At 39.8% G+C, this 19,620-nt stretch overlaps 1 protein-coding gene across 4 annotated transcripts in view; it reads left to right on the forward strand.

Annotated features, from left to right (window-relative positions):
* The window catches only part of ERG (ETS transcription factor ERG), a 556,889-nt gene extending 539,417 nt beyond the window's left edge, over positions 1-17,472 (forward strand). For all 4 annotated transcript variants that reach the window (XM_078656846.1, XM_078656847.1, XM_078656844.1 and 1 more), the window contains 3 exons: positions 2,698-2,754; positions 7,056-7,103; positions 15,567-17,472. In XM_078656846.1, the coding sequence (XP_078512972.1) occupies positions 2,698-2,754; positions 7,056-7,103; positions 15,567-16,087 (626 nt within the window). In that variant the 3' untranslated portion in view covers positions 16,088-17,472. The remainder of the gene's footprint in view (positions 1-2,697; positions 2,755-7,055; positions 7,104-15,566) is intronic.
* The last annotated feature ends 2,148 nt before the right edge of the window (positions 17,473-19,620 follow it).

Below are 19,620 nucleotides of genomic sequence, written 5' to 3' on the forward strand. Positions count from 1 at the left end.
GACTCATCCTCTACCTGGGGGAAATATTGTGTGCACGAAAATGTGTGTTAAATTTTCATTGATCTCAAATGTTTTATTGATATTCAACAACTCCACTTACATTTGGAGACGGGACTCTCCCATTCCTTTACTTCGTCCCACTTATCTACCTAAGTCAGATTGGTTAAATATTATTTTATATTTGTAGTAATCCCCACAATATGACCTGTGTGGATAGACATGTGCTTCCCAAAGTTGCCTTTCTCAACCCAAGTATTAAGAAAAATAGTTGGTTTTATATATTTTTAAATATTTTTCATGCCACCCTATGGGAGGCATAGGAGTGGCGCAATCTCCTCATTTTTTACTCCTTCTATGCATGCTGCATTCTGCAGCAAGCATTAAAAAAGGAAAACGTTGCCAATGATTGTTTTTGTATAAAAAGAGTTCCCTTTCTGCACAAAAACAATCATCCTCGCAATGTAGGAACCTTTGCAACATGACACAAGGGTGCCTTCGCTGGCGCATGGCAGTCACTTGTGCGCCAGCGCAGGGGGAAAGCACATGAATACGTCATAGTGTTGTTAATACGATCCATCCCTGGGCTGTTAAAATGACGTAGCTTGACGCCCCAAAGTGGCTTGGGTGCCACACTATGTCATTTTTTGGTAATGAGGCCCATAGTTACTAAAATGGGTTTAATCACCATTGTGCATGAGTACCTTCCACAATTAAGACGGAACCAATTCTCACAAACGTACCCACAAATGACAGTTTGCCTGTATTTGCAGTTTGCCATCAGAAGAATAACTATATTCACACCTCAAACATAACTTTGGCAACACAGACAGATTTTCTACAGTGGAAAATTGTGTGCCAAACAATTCTGCCATTCTTTAATATGGATTTTTAAATTATATATAGACAAAGTTTATTGTATGCACTTAATATCTGAATCCATGAGTCTGTCCCAACTTGAATCCTGAATTTTTCCTAACTTGCTGAGTTTGTGCATCATTTGCAAAGGAATATGCATGCGTGAATCTTCCCGACTACGTAAATCTTCCATACGTGCACAGTTTCTGCACCATTTCCAAAAGAATATGTATGTCTATAGAATAGTCTACACATGCATATTAGAATTGCACAGATTGCATGCAGAGCTAGAACTTTATAAATTACTCCAGAGTGTTTAAACTAGTAGGTGGGATGGTTTCTTTGACATATTTCAATCTGATGGTTGGATCGAATTGGTGGCAATTTACCAAAGTTAATTGAGGTGAAATTTGAAAATGAGTTTGCATGAAAGCTACTTATTTTGTGCATGCTTTTTAAAGCCTTTGTAAAATAATTATCATCAAATGGAATACAGCACTTTAATACTGGAGTTATGCAAATTTAGAATGTGTTATACTTGCATCTGGCATGGTTCACGGACATATTCATAATTTAAATAAAGTTATATTTCCAGAGGTCTAGTCATTAGTCTACCACTACGTGGCAACTGAATCTTTACAAGAAGTTAAGTGCTCTGATGGATGGAAGAATTTTTCCCAATTGTTGATTTTTTGTTTTTAATATCACTCGTTTATGCTTGTACTTCTTCTATCTTTGAAAATGGCCAATGCTCTTATGTTTCTTAAATATGTATAGCAATATGGTGGCCAGCTGAGTCCATTGGGACTCCTAAATAGAAAATCTATTATTTCAGTGGAGGTTTCATGCGTATTTACCATTTTTATAATACATTTTTGGGTGGACATCGAGCTCAACATATGTAATGGGGCACCATCTATGTATGGATATATTAGTTACTTTCACCAGTATTGGCCATTTACATAAAACTAAGTGCTTTAATACATATAGATTTATGATTATACTGTTAACACCAGATTCCTATTCTTGGCTGCAATAAATAATTTTCTTCTGTTTGCACCTTTCTTGGATTAACACCCTGTTCTAAATCCAAACTGCATCACTGATTAATTCTTTAATTTGGATAACTCAAGATTTGCTGACTGATCAATACTATTTAAGGATTAAGATGTAAATTCAACACTGCCAAGTGTGGTGCAGAAGCAATCATTTTCTTGTCTTGGAAACGTAGGGAGTTATTTACTAAGGGTTGTGCAGGCAACTGAATGGCATAGCGCAATTTTGTGTTACACCCACAGCCTTTTATAATGGCAAGTAGATCGATGAAATGCTTTATGTCACACAAGCAGCCACGCAAAAACTTAGTAAATAACCCTCAAAGGTTTTAGTAAACCCTTATTTGATTACTTGCTCATAACTTGTTTTACTTAGGAGTAAAGTTACTCTAGATTTTCATATCCCCAAGCAAAATTACATTTTGCCATGTGGGAGGTCTTTTTACCTGTCGGAATAAAGCTGTTATTGAGCCACTTGTTGCAATCAGGTTCCCTCTTATGTGCATTTATGTTTGGCAGCTACATAAATTAGTTTTTATTGTGTACACACTCTGAACCTTAGCATTAGAGAATGTGGCAGAAGTTCTTTTCCAGCACGTGAGCCTGTGCAGTACTTCCGTTTACATTCCAAACGTTTGGTGGTGCGCCTACTGTTTGTTCTAAGTGTGCCAAAAATATTTCGCAAAGAAGTTGTAAAACAGCATGAAATGAAAGAAAAGTAGTCAAAGCCTATATGAAACATTTGCAACATTGTAATTCAGTGTGCCTTATTTTTGTCCTTATCCAGCAATCCAGCCACCACCTCCAACAGTGACTAAAACAGAGGATCAACACCCACAGTTAGGTAATGTCACCTTTTATGCTGAGTTTTTATTTTTTAAATATAATTCGATATGAAATTATTATTATATGCTATACAATGTCATGCCTCGGTCATAATTAAAACCACTAGCTCTATTTATTTTTTTAGTGCTGTGTAAAATTTGTCAGGTTTTTGAAAAATTGATCAAGTTTTTTTATTTGAGGAACCGCACAAAGTACGGGATTTCTTGAAAACATATCTGTTAAGAATTGCTGCAGGACAGTTTTTTTGTGGGAGCAAAGGATTAGGGGTGGGCGGAATTTGCGGAATTACGTTACGCAAATCTCTGCGAAATGGTAAAAAATCTCTGCGAACACGCAGAAATTCCGCGAACACGCGGAATTGCTTGTTTGCGATGCTTTTTTCCTGTTCGCAATTACTGTTTGCGTGCTCGGGGGGAAATATCTCTCGAACACGCACAATACAATTGTATTGTTATGTAATAATGTGGTAAAAAAAAAAACTTTGAAACTTGCATATACATTCATTTATGTAAAAAGCAATACATATAAAACAATGCATATAGTGTTGTAATCATTTAAATGTTTTATACAAAAACGTACAAGAATGCATGCGAATATGTGAAAACATAGTCAAAATCATTAAATCGAGGGAAAACTATAAAACAGCAACAGATAGCCAAGTACAGGTAACCTTTCCATCCATTTAACCAAAAGACTGAAAAGCAAAGTAGAAGATTACAAGGAAAATAAAAATAACATTTGGCCGAAAAAAACAATATTTCCATTTAGTTATCACTGATGAAAAATATAGTTTTGTAATTTCTTAATGACATGGTCTTTTCAATCAAGGCTATTGTTGCCTAGTCAGTCAAAAACAAGTAATCATTCTTCATTTCTTAAATCTATAAATTTCTAGCCATTGCATGTCATTTGCCCTAGAGCTTTGATCTGCACTAGGCATTTGTAATTTCTCTGCACATTTGAAAATCATCTGAAAACATGACAGATTATCTCGAACTTCAGTCTGGCCTCCAGTAGAATTCAATGACGCCTATAAAATGCTGGTGTAATGTAGTCAAAGTTTTCAATGTAAAACATCCTGCATCATGGTAAATTGCTATTCAGGGGAAGTGGCCAAGAGAGGATTAGAAGCCAATCAGCATTTGTTTCCTGATAGCACACAAGACAAAATCATAGCCTATACCATAGAGTAAAAAAAATAAATGTTGGGGTTCTCCTTCAGAAAAAATTGCTAATATCTAACAGATTGTATTATAGCCTTAGGATCTGATTAATAAAACACCTTGTATCAAGACTGAGAAATACGCATAGTGCACACTTCTGCCGTGTAACATGGGCAATTTTTGATGAGATGGAGGCATCATAGCCTGTGATCCTGCAACTCAGGATGAGATAGATCTATCATATCTCGGGATTGCACAACTCTTAATGAGACAGAAATGTCAAAAGCAGGGATCGTATGCCTCACAACGACATGGATAAATCATGTCCTGGAATTTCATAGCTCATGAGGAGATGGATATATCATATCCTGGTATTGTACAACTCATGATCACACAATTATATAATTTACTGGGATCGTACAACTCATGATGAGATGGACATATGATATTCTTGGACTTCATAATATGGATATATTGTATCTAGGGAGCACACAACTCATGTTGAGATGAACAGATCGTATCCCGGGAATGCATAATTCATGATGAGATTGCTAGATCCCATCATACCCTGGGACCATACAGAGACATATAGTTCATATGCTGGAATCACATGATTCACTGTAAGAAGGTTATATTATATCCTAGGTTCACCCAACTCATGAAGAGATTAGTATTTCAGATATAGGAGTCACACAACTCTTGATGAGGTGTACATATCATATGCTGGGATCATACAACTCATTATGAGATAACAACTCTTTATGCAATACATATCTCATATCCCTGGATTGCAGAACTCATGATGATATGATTCATATCCTGGGAATATACAAGTCAAAGATAAGATGAAGATAGCATATCCTGGAATTGCACAGCACTCCTCAACAAAAGAATCGCTGACCTCAGAGCACAACCACTAGTAACTAGGCTATTTTGCCTTGCCATCAACACTGATAATTACCTTAAAATCTTAAGATGCCAAAATGATGCACAATGTATTACAACTCCTCACAGTAAATTGTTCTAAATATAAAATATTCTGTTAGAAGCAGCTGGTGTAATTATGTTTACTTACAGTAATTTGTCACATTTACAACCAGAGGTAAACATTCATACCAGACCCTAGTTTTAACCTACAATTGTTAACAAATTTGTTCTTCGTAAACAGACCATTGCCTACTTGAATCAATACTAATTGTTTGTTTGACTGACAATGAAAAATAAATATATTGTAAAAACATATGAAGTATTTAAATGATCATCCAATTGTTAACATATTTCTGAGAACATATAAAAGCTTAGAAATCTGGTTACACAAACACAATAGCAGAAGTTGTCATTCTTCCAAGTATTCCCATGAAAAAAGGATGCAGTCATCCTTTTTATCAATATTTCAAATCAGTTGTTCTTTCCACTGTCATTTATTTGAAGCTAAAAAGTACAGGAGAAATTACATGGACCCTGCAATGAAAAAATATCTTATTTAGGATTTAGGATGTAATGCTGCTCTGTACCAGAGTTAACTTAAAGATTTAGATTTATTTTGAAAAGGCCTATTTAGGTCTCCACTTAACAGATGACTCATCAGTATAGGGATTGCTATACAAATAGAGGCTGAGAAGTCTGAATTCTGAAATATTTAAAGGTAAAAAGTTTCACAACTATCAACTATTAATTTACTGAACCAATCCATAGACTATCATCTTTGTGAGTAGTATTCCGCTTCATTGTGGAATTCATTAGGGGCTTTCATTTGCCAAAGAGCATATACGACAACTACTGTAAATACACATCAGTGCTGGTATCCAATTTGAAGTATGGTGTTACAAAGACACATTCATTGAAGCTTTTGAAAAGTGTCATATCAATTGAAAAAGTACAAAGCAAAATAAACATCAGATAGAAAAACTATATGAATGAGCAAATTGAACTTGGGTTGGATAGAAACAGAATAACTGATCTCCATCCACCATACAAGATGAAAATATCTAAATGGTGCATGCTTTCAATTTCACTTCATATTAACAATGTATATTTGTCCAATAAATGCAACACTTAAGAAGTATAACTACATCACGTCAAAAAGTATCATAATGCAAACATGAACTTAAGTGTTTAGGATGAACTGTGCTCTTTGGTGCTACATAGCACCAACAGTTTATATTAAGTGTCCATGCAGTAAGGACTCCAAAAAATCACTCCACACAAAAATGTTGTAAAGACCAGAGTCTTTTATTTTCTGCAAAGCCAGTGTTATATCTATAACATTGTTCAATATTTGTGCAAAAAATTATACTTACGAAGATATCTTGCATCTGGTTAACATAGGCAATCTGTAAAGATTGTAAAGACGGCCGCACCAAACCCTCCTGCTTCTCTCCTGACCTTATCTCCCTCCTCCCCCTACCCCCTACCCCTCTCCGCTCTACTCTTCTCCACTTTCCTGCTACTGACCTTTGCCCTCATCTATCCTGGCCCTTACTCCCCACCCTGTTTATCTGTGAATTTTCCCTCGTCAATTGAGATCTAGCTATTTTGTCTGATGCCCGATGGAGCTACCTGGTTTAGCTATAGGGGAGACAGGCCGGGGATTCCCTCCTTGGACGTCACCTACCCAGTCGGTCTTTAGACAGACTTCCTTTAGGCTCTCCTGTCGCCTCTTCCCGCATCCTCCCTCTATTTATGTCTCTCCTTCTCTCCTCTCTCAATGTATTGAGACTGAACTATTTTGTCTGATCCCCGATGGAGCTACCTGGTTTAGCTATAGGGGAGATGGACCGTGGATTCCCTCCTTGGTTGTCACCTACCCAGTCTGTCTTTAGACATACTTCCTTTCGTCTCTTCTTGTTGTCTCTTCCCTTTTCCTCCCTTTCTCACCTCCCCTGCCCCCTCCACTACTTTTCTCTCCTTTCTCTCCTCTCCTAATTGTATTGCCTATTTTTTGATGCATTGTGTAATTGTTGATCTTTTTCTGTTACATTGTTGATTCCCATGTAAAGCGCTCTGATACCTTTGGGTCTAGCCTGCACTATATAAAACTCTTTAAATAAATAAATGAAGTCCTTTTATCCAGAGGTTATTTGTAAATGCCAAAGTACATTTGTGCTCTTACATATTATATTTTGTATTTGAGCAGATCCGTATCAGATTCTTGGGCCGACCAGCAGTCGCCTTGCAAATCCAGGTGAGAAGACTTCTTAAAAATGATCCATGACAAAATGTTTGGTCATTGTTTTGACTTTACAGTTACTAGGTAACTTTTGCATAAAAGTAATAACATACAATCTGTGTTTTAATGTGTTTTTATGTGTCTGTTAGTGTATGTCATTCTTTTAGAAAATGCAAATCCACAGATATTTGTTTTTTTTAGAAAATTGATACTTTCATTTAAGCAGTTTTCCCAGTACTTGGCTATGCTAGCTGCTCCTAATATAGTATGTGTTATCTTCGTTTGGTATTTGGTATGGGTAATGGCCACAAGACATTACATAAGGATAGGTTCCTGCCTATGGCCACATTAATGGATATTGTTGGTATAGGCCATGCTTGTGCCAGTATTAACTGGCACTGGCTGAAGGTCATGCCTTTGGGGTTATGCCTGGCATTGGTATGTTGTGTTGGGACTGTGTGAAGGGCATGCCTTTAAGTCCTGCTCTCTCCAGGCATAAATGCCCAGCCATATCTTGCTCAGATTACAGGGAATGGAAAAGTTATACCACAGCAAGTCATATGAATTTCAAAGAAAAGACTTTGTTGAAGGGGTATTAAGGTTTGCAATAATGTTCACTTGCCTACCTAAATTGACGGTTGTGTCCTTATATCTGAGCACCAGGATACCCGTAGGGTGGCAGTTTGCGCTATATAAGAACGCCTACAATACAATACAATACAAATTATTTAGAAACTTACACAGTGGAATGGAAGCTGACATTATGGTTATGAATCAAAATGTATTAGCCATTTAAATTCACCAGTTAATTTTACCTCACACATGACACCGTAGATGAGTCCATCACGGACACATTTGAAGCTTTGTGTCGGGCATAACTACACCGGGGATGACATCAGTATTAATAGTCCAAGTAAAGTGCAAGTGTCACAATGTCTTATAATATTTCTGTGAGGATTGTGTATCTGTGATAATTCAAACATACATATGTCAGCAATGCTGATTCTGCAGTAAGTAGTTATTCTTCAAATTGGAAAATAGCATTCTACCCTAAAATGTCATAAACCATAGTTGGGGTTGGAGGTTTTAGAATAAACAAACCGATACGAGGTGGGTTCTAGGGAAAATCTTTAGAGACCATACATAGTTACATTCCCTCATAAACTATACACATACTACTGAGTAACTGTAGGTCTAAACAGAGAGTGTGAAAGCAAGTCGGACCACTGACCTAGAAACTGTGCAAGGTACTTCTTCATGCACAGTTTCTAGGTCAGTGGTCAGACTTACTTTCACACTCTCTGTTTAGACCTACAGTTACTCAGTAGTATGTGTATGGTGGATGTTTTAGGCCTAGATATGCAAACTCCAGTACACCCTTTTACATTTAGGTTGGTCTAACATGCTTCTTAGTCCTTAGTCCCTGTTTAAGGTTGAGGAAACAAAAAGAATTTAGAGAAAAATAACGGGAAGATTGGACGTGGCAACACCCTATGTCATAGCTGCAATTTGCTCTGTGCCCATTTATATTCTAGTTAACAAAACAATGAAAATTTAAAAAAGAGTAATGAGTTAGGAATATTGTGCACAGTGCATGGCCTTTGCCAGCTGCCTCGAAACCCACATGCCATGTCACCTGGGTTCTCCGGCATTTCCAATGCCATGCCATGCGTCGACAACCCTACTTCAGTTGTGCAGTTGTGGATCCTTGTCATTGGCATGGCTAAAGTCCATGCATAGTGCTAAGTACCTCGAGTATGAGTGCTCACCTCACCATTGTTAAAACATTCAAAAATACAACTCATGCACATCAAACCTAATGATAAATCAACTGCACACAGCCAATAAGTGAATGGCTTACTACTAAACAAGTTAACATGTTCAATGCTTCACTGTACCTCCATGTAATTATTCGCTTATCACTTTCACATGTTTGCATCACAAATCAGTTTCATCCACTAATACAGTAGCACTTTTACAGATGAATTTACAAACCTCACCCTTACTCCATACATTAATAACATCAGAAATAATTAGTGCATAATTTTATCCTACCATCCACCACCACAAAAACAAATAGGAGAAACTCACTGTTATCTCATAGCCAATGTAAACCACAATCCCCACATCCACAAACCCAAACAAATGTGAAGCGATATCTTAGATCCCATCATTACTGTCTTACTGATTGTCACATGCCACCACTCACCCATTTAAACTGGACAAATCATTTCAGAAATGCTGTGCACCATGAAGACTAAAACCTCCAACCCCTAGTATACTTAAGAGCTCTTGGACAGCAAATGAGTCATCAGCTCAAATGGAGCACAGGCCAACTTCTAATGATGGCCTCACAAAACTGAATATCTTCAGTCTTATCAATGCAATCTGATTTCAACAGCAAAGCCATGCTCCATACAACCAAAATCATTAAGCCTTGAATAGAAGCAGAGCCAGGTGTTGCAAGCCATGGACAACTGCCTTTTTGAAATCACAAGACATTGAAAACAGCACAATTACAACAACATCCAATAGACAATTATGACTAGCAATCACCAAGCGTTCCTTCATTAGAAAAATAATGAAACATCTAGAAGCCTTACATCTACAAGGACATCTTGATAACTAATCAAATAGGCTTTAAACCCAGTGACAGCACAGAAACATCTGCTGGTCAAGTCACAGATAACACTCACCACCTTTCTTATAAGGGCAATATTTGTCCCAAATTTCCATCTGCATTGTTGAACAGTAGGTAACCAGCAAAGTCCTCTCAATGTATTAAAACTTACTTTGGTGGTTCTTTTTCTTCCTCTCTGAAGGGGTACAGTTCATCTTGGTGGACACATCCCACTACTAACTTTGCCATTAAACATTAACCGCATATTTGCCCAAGGCTGTAGCCTCTTCCCATTCATCTTCAATCTGTATACAGAACTATCAGAATCCATCAATAAAGACAGATCAGCGTTCATATCCATCTCTAGCGCAGAAAATCCACAAGCAAAGACTTTAACTGTCCCACATACTGCCTAAATATGTTAAGCACCTCTTTGAAAGCAAACCATACAAAGTGACACTGTGGTCTTAATTTATGTGTTGGTGGAGAGGGAACTTCATCACAATGGTGATGGTGTTCCCTCCCCTCCAACATAGTGGTTCGCCCACCCAATTTATATGCGTGACATCTCTGTCACTACCGTGGCCATACTTCTCCAACAGCCTGATAGATTAACAGCCATTAGAGACTTGGCTATGTGGCCCTCTGCCCAATTAGAATGGGCTGACTTAAAGCTGTTTTTGCTGTCCGTCACATCCAGGCAAAGCCTTGCGTTAAGGGAAAGTAAAACGCACTACATGCCCCCCTCTCACTTTGGGAGATAACTCCCGTGGTGAGGGGACGATGATCTATTTTATTTCCATACAGAAAATCCAGCATCAGAATTTACTTTTTACAAAAAAAATTAAACTGTTTGGTGCAAGCCTCCATCATGTTGACGGAGCCTTGCACCAAACTGCAAAAAGCATTGACAGACACCATGAAGGTGGTTCCTGACAATGTTTTAGAAATGATCTCCTGCTTGGCATGTATTTCTAAACCTTGCGGGCTACATTTCGGTCAGGTCAACAGATTGATTTACTCCATTGAGAACGGCATAGAGATGAGCCAACTGCCAAAAATGTAATTAGGCAGTGTATCCTCATTTTCAGCAAGCAACCTTAGATCTAAGCAGTGGTTAATTTGTGAAAGAATAAGTGCTGGGGTTCTCGTTAGGAGGCAGCTTGCAACAGCCATTTTCTCCTATTATCACCGCCTATAATAGAACAAGCTACTAACCATTAAACCCTACAAATGGGGAGAGAATGTAGCATAACTGCGAGAGCTGGCAAATTTGGAGCTCAGGAACCAGGTCCGAGGCTCTGGGTAGGGTCAACATCCTGTGATTCTGAGCAAATCACTCAATGTCCCTGTGCCTACAAAAATTGACTGAGTCCTTAACTGGTGCTGATGAAAAGCTCTCCAATACCTTTGGGTTGAGTTTGCACTATAAGCACCAGTGTTGACGATTAAGTGCTGGTGCCGAGCACCAGAAATCTCTGGCTCAAATGAAGCATTGGATCTAAGGCTGGCTCATTAACATGCAACTTGCTGGATTATTAGACTAGTCCTGACAAAGCTGAGTCAGCAGTTGCAACACAAAATGGTATGTTATATGTAATTTATAAAGAGCAAACTATCATCCTGGGATGGGTGAAAAACCTCACTTAATAATTTGGTAGAATTGGTGTTAACAGTGAAAAGTCAAAGAAACATAGTCAATTAAATTAATATTGTGGGAAGAACCCGACTTTTAAAGGCTTTCCTGATCTTCAGAAGATTGCTCTCCCTCTTGAGGTGAACTGGAAGTTTAGTCTATCCTACTGCTGCTGATGATGAGAAGGCTCAACCCCCTGAGCAAACAGTGATGAAAATTGGGTACCACTAATAAATATTGAATAGCTGATTTTAGCAAACTGAAAGGGTGTATCACTTCAAAATAGCACATCTCGAGGAGAAAACTGCTTTAAGCCCTTGGGCGCAGCCGCAATTCTGCGCCTGTGCAGCCGTTTTTAAGAGTGGGCGGGATCATGACGGCCCCAAGCCGTCATCAGCACACGCCCACCGTGATGCATGACGGACGGGGGCCGTCATCAGCATAGAAGGGGTTAATCACCAGGCACAAAGACTTGAAAGTAATGTGTTAACTGACCGGAAACGAGTGAACAGAAGGAGGCCCTGTGAAATATCATCTCTAGCTCCAACATAATCTAGTGGAAAGTGTCTTCCTTCACTACTGATCTTTTAGAGGGCATAACGGAGAAGCAGAATTCTGTTCAAATGGAAGTTGATTTTATAGCAGGAACATCAAATATTGGAGTTATTAGTCAGGAAAGAGACCTATAAGTTTTCTGACCTTTAGACCAGAGGAGATAATTAGACAAATATTTCAAGGTTCTACCTGTTGTATGCCACAATATTGATTCCTGTCACATCACCCTACATAGATAGCTGGACCTTAATATAGTCTAAGGGTATGTAGAGATCTACTATTTATTAACTCTGCTTTGATGATATTACAAGAGTGAATATTTTGGCCACAAAATATATGTGTAAGTCCATATTTCGCCCATAATATTGTGGTACAATACTGGGCCAGTGTCATGAACTTACAAATCAGCATCCTTTGGCCAGACATGTACTTCCTTGGAAGGTGAGGTGAGTGGTTTTACAAAACATTATGCACGCTTGTTTTTCTAGTTGTGAAAACACTCCTGTGATGTAGCACTGTAGCAGTTCGTGCAGCTGCCTTTTATTCACATTTTGTATGTTTTATTTGCTTATGAAAAAGATATTTGTTTTAATGTCAATCAGTATTGGGTTTGGAAAGCAACTCACACAGTGCCACCATATGTCACACGATTTTGGCTCACTTCGCACAGTCACCTGGTGAGGAGCCAAAATCACACAGTGGCAGGCAAGACAAGCTGGAAACCATTGCATGTAGTTTGCGGCCACAAGCAGCTGATGTCCATTAAGAGGTCTGAAAACACCCCAGGACCTTGGTAATTTTTTTTTTGGGTGTAGAGAGGGTGGTGGGAGGCAGAATGCTTGTTAGATAGCTCTCGGCACAAAGCCATGTCCCCTCCAAGGCTCTGCACCCTCCCCACATGAGAAATGTATTTACAGGTTGGCAGGTCTGCATTTGGTCACTAATTTGTGCTTTGTACTTTCCAGATTGTTTATAAATCAATTTCTGGTTTGGTACAGCACATACATACAGCCGAGCATTTCAAGCATGGCTCATCTTCAGTCTTCTATAAACCCCACTGACTCCATTGTGACTGCAACCCTTACTATCCCTGATCTTCTGTGGGGCCTGAGAGGTGTGGAAGAGAGGGTGTTTTCTTGTTGGCTGTGAGGGGGTTATGGTAGAAGTGCCCAGAGCAAGAGAGAGCGTGAGGGGCTTAGACAGAGGGCAGGTCAGGTGAAAGGTGCAATGACATGACCAGGAGACCTCAAGAAAATACCCATCAATAGCAAAGCAGCACATCCCTCATGTAAATACACCCTTCAGGGCTGAAGAAAACCTTATGAGAAGCCTGGTCCCCCAGTGGACTGTTTGGGAAAAGAAGATCATGGTGCTTGACTGCTAATCCAGAAGTACCCCTGAGAAGGGACAAGCCCATGGTGTCAGCAAAGCCTCCTTTTTAATAGTTGTAATGCAGAGGGTGTGTTGCATAGAGGACCCTCCCCAGATCCACTTTTGGGCAGGAGTAGCCCATCCCCCTTTGCTCAAGGCATTAAGATTTCCTCCCAAGGGACACTGACCTCCTTGGATCAAGGAACAATAAGGGTGCTCACTCGCCCCTCTATACCCGTATCTAAGGGGGGCAGATGCAAAAACTTGGCGACTCCTGTGCTGGCTCCTGAAGCAGTGTCAGTTGGGCAGGGAGCCAGCAGGGTAGGAGATGGTTCCCTTTACTGGCCTATTGAAAGGCAGCACCGGGTGTCCAAGTCGGCACAGGCACCCAGTACTTAAAAAAGGAATAAGCAGTGCAAGCCTGCATTGTTTTACGAAAGGGGTTGCATTTCCTGCACTGGCAAAGCGGGAAGCCGCTAATAAAATATACACACCCAAGCAGCTGAGCAGACTCACCCCGTAAACCTCTTTGGAGGGCCTTAAACATTAGAAGTTTCATGCTGACCTGGTGTAGGCTTATAATGTGAATGGAAATTCATAGTATACATCTGTAAATATTGCTGAAAAGTATGTGTGCTTTACCGGTTAACACTTTATGGGTGAAATCTGTGCTACAGCACAGTTTCACCATGCATAGCCCCAAAGATACAGGTCAGCTGTCAATCCCAGGGTACAAATGTACCACAAGTGCAGATCCAAATTCACTTTTGTGATAACTGGACTACTTATGGGACTTGGAGGATTGTCATATTTTCCTGGCTCGGCTCATAATTAGATTCCAAGCCTTTGTCCCCCCCCCCCCCCATCTGGACCGAGTTAGTTATTCTGCTGACCAGCAGGAAGATCAAAGTCTTCCCCACACAATAGATCCATTTGCCAATGCTAAGACCAATTCCTGAGAAAGGAAGGGGTTGGTACGAAATCTGCATGTGCTAATTAACACTAGAGTTTAGGGATCCCAATTTTTTGGGTCCTAAATGTTATCGTCCATAGTAATTTCAATGGTGTTGATTGTTTTGTGTGAGCTATTTGTCTCTTTTATTGGCGTGATGACACTTTAACAAGACCAATTGGCCTACCTTTTGAGAACACACCTCCTTAAATTATGTCTACGAAATGTGGGAGGTCCTGCAGTTACAGGGTTCCGGGCTTGCTAGGGGTGTAACTTGTTATGTGGTTGTTACTATAGCTATTTTCATCTGGCTACATGTAGATATTTGTAAATTAATGTTTAGTATCCATCAGTGTGTAAGTAGTAAACTTCTTTTCTTTTTTGTATAAGAAAAAACACTGACTAGACAATAATTTATTGAGTGTTATTGTTGTGTAGCAGCATACTGGGGGTACTAACCCACACCACCTTCCCAGAATAGGTCTTGGATGGCTCAGCTTCCCTATCCTAAAAGAAACTTGGTTACTACTAAATCGAAGGTTGTGGCTTTGTTGCTTATCAGCTCAGATTCTTCGCAACTAATGACTCACTTTCTTACAACAGCAAATTGCCAGTCTTCAATTATGCTACCCAAAATAATTTACCCTCAAAGAATGATGAAAAAAGAATCAATTTAATACTAATCGATTCATGATAAATACATTTTCTTGGGCAATACAAATTAACCAAGCTATCAATTAAAAGAATTGCTAATTCGATTTGACAAATTAATTTGATTTGGAGTATCCCTATTCAGAATAACAAGAAATATATAAATGCTTGTCCCTAGAAAGGGCAAACCAAGTGTGCAACTTTGGGACTACATTGTTGTTCCGTGATTTTTTTTTAACCTTTACCACTGACTAATTATATACAAGTTGAATAACTGATATGTCACTGTAATTCTTTTGCAGACATTACTAGTACGCAACACCCAACCCTGTTTTGAATTTTGTTTCCCTAAAATATTTTCTTCTTTTTGTAGTTTTTCCTTCGTAATACGTCCCTGACTCAATTGAAAATTGCAATTGATCCAGGCTATATCGCAAACAATTCTTGTTCAGAGTGTCTTCCTCAGAATTAGTATGCATTCCCTGTGTAACATAAATAGAATAAAGTAAATTTGATTGTTTTCTCTGTTATCTGCCATCTTAATCCTCATTTGCAGCACATCTCAGAAATTGAACCCAAAATGAAACCAGCAATAATTGACCATCATTAGAATTTGTCATTTTATTTGGTTGAATATTCAAAATGTATACAAACAGCTCTGTACTTATTCCTGTTTTCTGTCTCATCCCTTAGGCAGCGGGCAGATTCAGCTCTGGCAATTCCTGTTAGAATTGCTCTCCGACAGCGCGAATGCAAATTGCATCACCTGGGAAGGCACCAATGGAGAGTTCAAGATGACTGATCCCGATGAAGTGGCCCGACGATGGGGAGAGCGGAAAAGCAAGCCCAACATGAACTACGACAAACTCAGCCGTGCCCTTCGTTACTATTATGACAAAAACATAATGACTAAAGTTCATGGGAAGCGGTATGCTTACAAATTTGATTTCCATGGAATTGCCCAGGCTCTGCAGCCCCATCCTCCAGAGTCGTCGATGTACAAATACCCCTCAGACCTACCCTACATGGGTTCCTACCATGCACACCCTCAGAAGATGAACTTTGTAGCATCTCATCCACAAGCATTACCTGTGACATCTTCCAGCTTCTTTGCAACCCCCAATCCATACTGGAATTCGCCAACTGGAAGCATCTACCCAAATACCAGGCTGCCCGCTAGCCATATGCCCTCTCACCTTGGCACCTACTACTAAATATCAAAATACACTTCTCTATGGAATATGGACCCTGATCAATTTTGATGGATGTAACCTTAAAGTGCCTTATAGGGATGTATAATGTTATCTCCATGAGGAGATGTTAAATTGACTCTTTGTAGGGTGTAGAAGAGCAGTGTAACCAATATGCACAGACGTTAAACGTGCAGTATAAAAAAACAGAGACGCTCTGGAGCAATGGAATGAAGGATGCACACAAAGCAACCAAAGGAAAACCTGAGGGTTTAATGTGGCCTTATAAAGTTGATAAGCTTTTGTATGTCCTTATAGGCATCCCACCACTGCAACATGGGACTTTATCACAGAATTTACAGACCCTAGGGTGACATGATGGTGACCTTTCTAGCACAAAATAAATGACTATCTTAAAAGAAGCTACCTGTATTTAAACATAGGGACATATCAGATATATTGCTTTCGTATGGAAGCTGACGTGGATTATGAAAAGGCATTATTTTGGTCTCGTGCTCTTTGCATTCCATTTGGTGGAGGGATGTTAGCTATTTCAAGCTGTGAAGACTGCCCACATTTCTTGATAATGTTACATGAAGCACGAGCCACAGAGATTACTGGAGCCGGGAAGGTGCTGAAGGGGAAGAGGATGATGAAGGGGCCCCCCCAGGGCTTTAGTGGAACAAAGGAAGAAGGCAACATGGTGGACCATGAACTTTGGATTCTGCAGAGGCTCAGGATTTGCTGATTGTGGGACTATTAAGGCGAGTCTGATGGACGCTAAAAATGAATGTGATCAGTATTATGCAACACAATTCTCAATATAAAAATGAATGCATATGGCATTCGGAAAAACTGAGAAAGAGAAGTATATGAAACAGAGCAGATAGTGCATCTCGAAAATATTTGTAAAACTGGAATTGTCTGATATTTAAAATGGAGACAGTCAGGACCTCACCATTAAAATGAGAGTTCAGTGTTTACCTGTTCAAGGTCAAGGGCAGCTCACCCCATAGTGCCAAAGTGTTCAATCATTCCAAAGGAGCTGTTGTCAAGCAGGCGCCAGTTTTATACTTTATTTTGTTTTTTTGATTCGCAAACGCTGTGCGTTTGTCAGACCGAAGTATACAAGGCAATGGTATTTTTTCTTTTTTTATATAAATATATAACTTATGCATTTATACACTACGAGTTGATCTCGGCCAACCAAAGACACAAGAAAGGGAAAATTGTGGCCTTGAAACTTAACTCTGTATGCTTAATGTTTACAATATGAAGTATTAGTACTTAGAATGCAGATTGTATGCAATAAAAAAAAAGCTTGGCCGGGCATGGCAAATGAGATTTAGACTGTCATCTGCATTTTAGTCACCAAGATGCCTAATTAAACTTGTTTCTAAAATATACAAGCACCTGCTTTTGTTTAATTTGTTTCAAATTGTAACTCAAACGGTTTCTTGTTATAGGAGAGATGACTGGAGTTCCAATCGTCACGCAGCTGCCTCATAACAATAGTGCCAATAAATGCAAGGCATTCATTCCGAACCAGAAAACAGAATATGGGGAACGCACAATAATTGCATCAGGATTTATTTGGTTTCATTTCACGTATATAGAGTAAGAATGAGTGAATTGGTTTGGCAATCTGAGGGCTTATAGACATTCTCAAATAATTTGGGGTACAGAAAAAAATTGATGTAATTGATGCTTCCTATTGTGAAAGCAAGACAATATGTCATTTACAAGATTCAATGGTTGGACTGTACAGGTTACAAAAAGACTCATTACCAGGCCCAGCATCCCTTCAAAACTGTTAAAATGTGTATAACAGCATCTCATTGCTCTTCATAAACATTTTATTTTTCCTCCAAAAAAACCACAAATGGCTTGTAAAAAATAAAAATAAATCCAGTTTAAAATTGCCAGCACACTTCTTACTAGATAGTTTCTTGAGGTGTGTCATTCAATAGCAAAAGGACACAAAAGTTTCTCTGCCAAGCTGGTTCATTTAACATACCGTTTTTTATATATTTGTTTAAACTGTTGAATGCATGTTCATATTTGATAACGGCAGTGCCTGAGAAGAAAAATGATATCAAATAAAACAATAACATTTAAACAACACTGCAGTGACATACAATAATAAATTCTGAAGCACTAAATGTAGTAAAATCGGCTAACTGCCAAAGTGGTTACTTCTTACAAAATAGACCCATCAATCCGTAAGCTCAGAGTGGGGGTAAGGTCAGGGTGGGGTTGCAAATAAGAGCGGAGTGGCTGCTAAATGCTTTTAGGGCGGGAGGCGGGGGTAGCAGAGAAGCATAAACATCGTTGGTGGTGTCACAGTACATCATGTCCCAAATCCAGGCCTTCACCACTGGCGGCGATGTGTCCCCCCCCAGTGCAAGGAGACTTGTCTTTTAGCCAACAGCAATGCAATTGCGGTAAAGCGTCTGATTCCAGCCCCCAGAGGGAGAACATAACCCAGTAGGGACAGCGAGGGCGCAAGTTCAGATTCAACCATAATCTCTAAATGTTCAAACACCGCTTACCAAAAAACGAGAACTTTCGGGCAATTTCAAGCCAAATGGATAAAGTCAGCATGCGCAGTTGCGCATCTCTAACAAGTGTACGGCTTACTGCGGTCCATCTTCGCAAGCAGCACAGGGGTGATGTAAACTATGTATGGATTTAAAATGTTGAAGCTTATGTTTGTAGGTATTGGATAAGTAGCGTGTTCGCTTGCAGCAAAAAGTCCACATTTTTTCAGTGAGAGTGTGCGCCAGGTCACCATCCTAGCCGCCCTCGCCCCCCCCATCCCCGGGCATAGTGTGTGTGTGAGATGATACAGTTCGGAGACCAGGTGTGTGCCATCGGATGATGTGACTATTGTGGTGAGCGGTGGGAACTCAGGGGGCTCCGCAGCCAATGGGCGATTCACAGCAGCCAACTACATACGTGTCCTGTGCTCCAAGAGGCGATCCAGCACAGAGATGTCACAGACCTCTGTCAAATCTGCCATTATGCACACATGACCATCCATGAACATGTCACCCACAGTCTGAAGCTGGCAGCAAGTGAGTGCTTGTTTTTTTAAAGTTTCGGTGGTAGGAGGTATCCATGGATTATCCAAGAGTGGCAAATGCGGCCTTCAAGCATCTGCGAAGGCGTCCCCAGGACCAACATGTAGTCTCTGCTGGCGTCCTGCCAAGGCCCCGCAGGAGAATAGAGGAGAGAGGATAAGGACGGGCATGTGTGTGTGGGTAGGCCTCAGAAATTGCAGTCTCTCATCTGAATGGTACCAGAAATAAGAGTTGTGTGCCTGTGCAACTAAATAATATACAGAAAAGTTGGGTGTATACCAAAGCCCCCACGAATGAATGGCTGAGTGAGCGTCTGCCAGCCAACTTGTGGCCGACCCCCAGCCCAGACAAGCTGCGTCAGCATGCCCCGAAGAGTATTAAAAAAGGTGACCGTTAGCGGGATGGGGATATTTAAAAAGATAAAATAAAAACCGTGGCAGGATCACCATCTTGATGATCGCGATTCGACCAGCA

The sequence above is a fragment of the Lissotriton helveticus genome, chromosome 8, assembly GCF_964261635.1.
Source record: "Lissotriton helveticus chromosome 8, aLisHel1.1, whole genome shotgun sequence".
Taxonomy (NCBI): domain Eukaryota; kingdom Metazoa; phylum Chordata; class Amphibia; order Caudata; family Salamandridae; genus Lissotriton; species Lissotriton helveticus.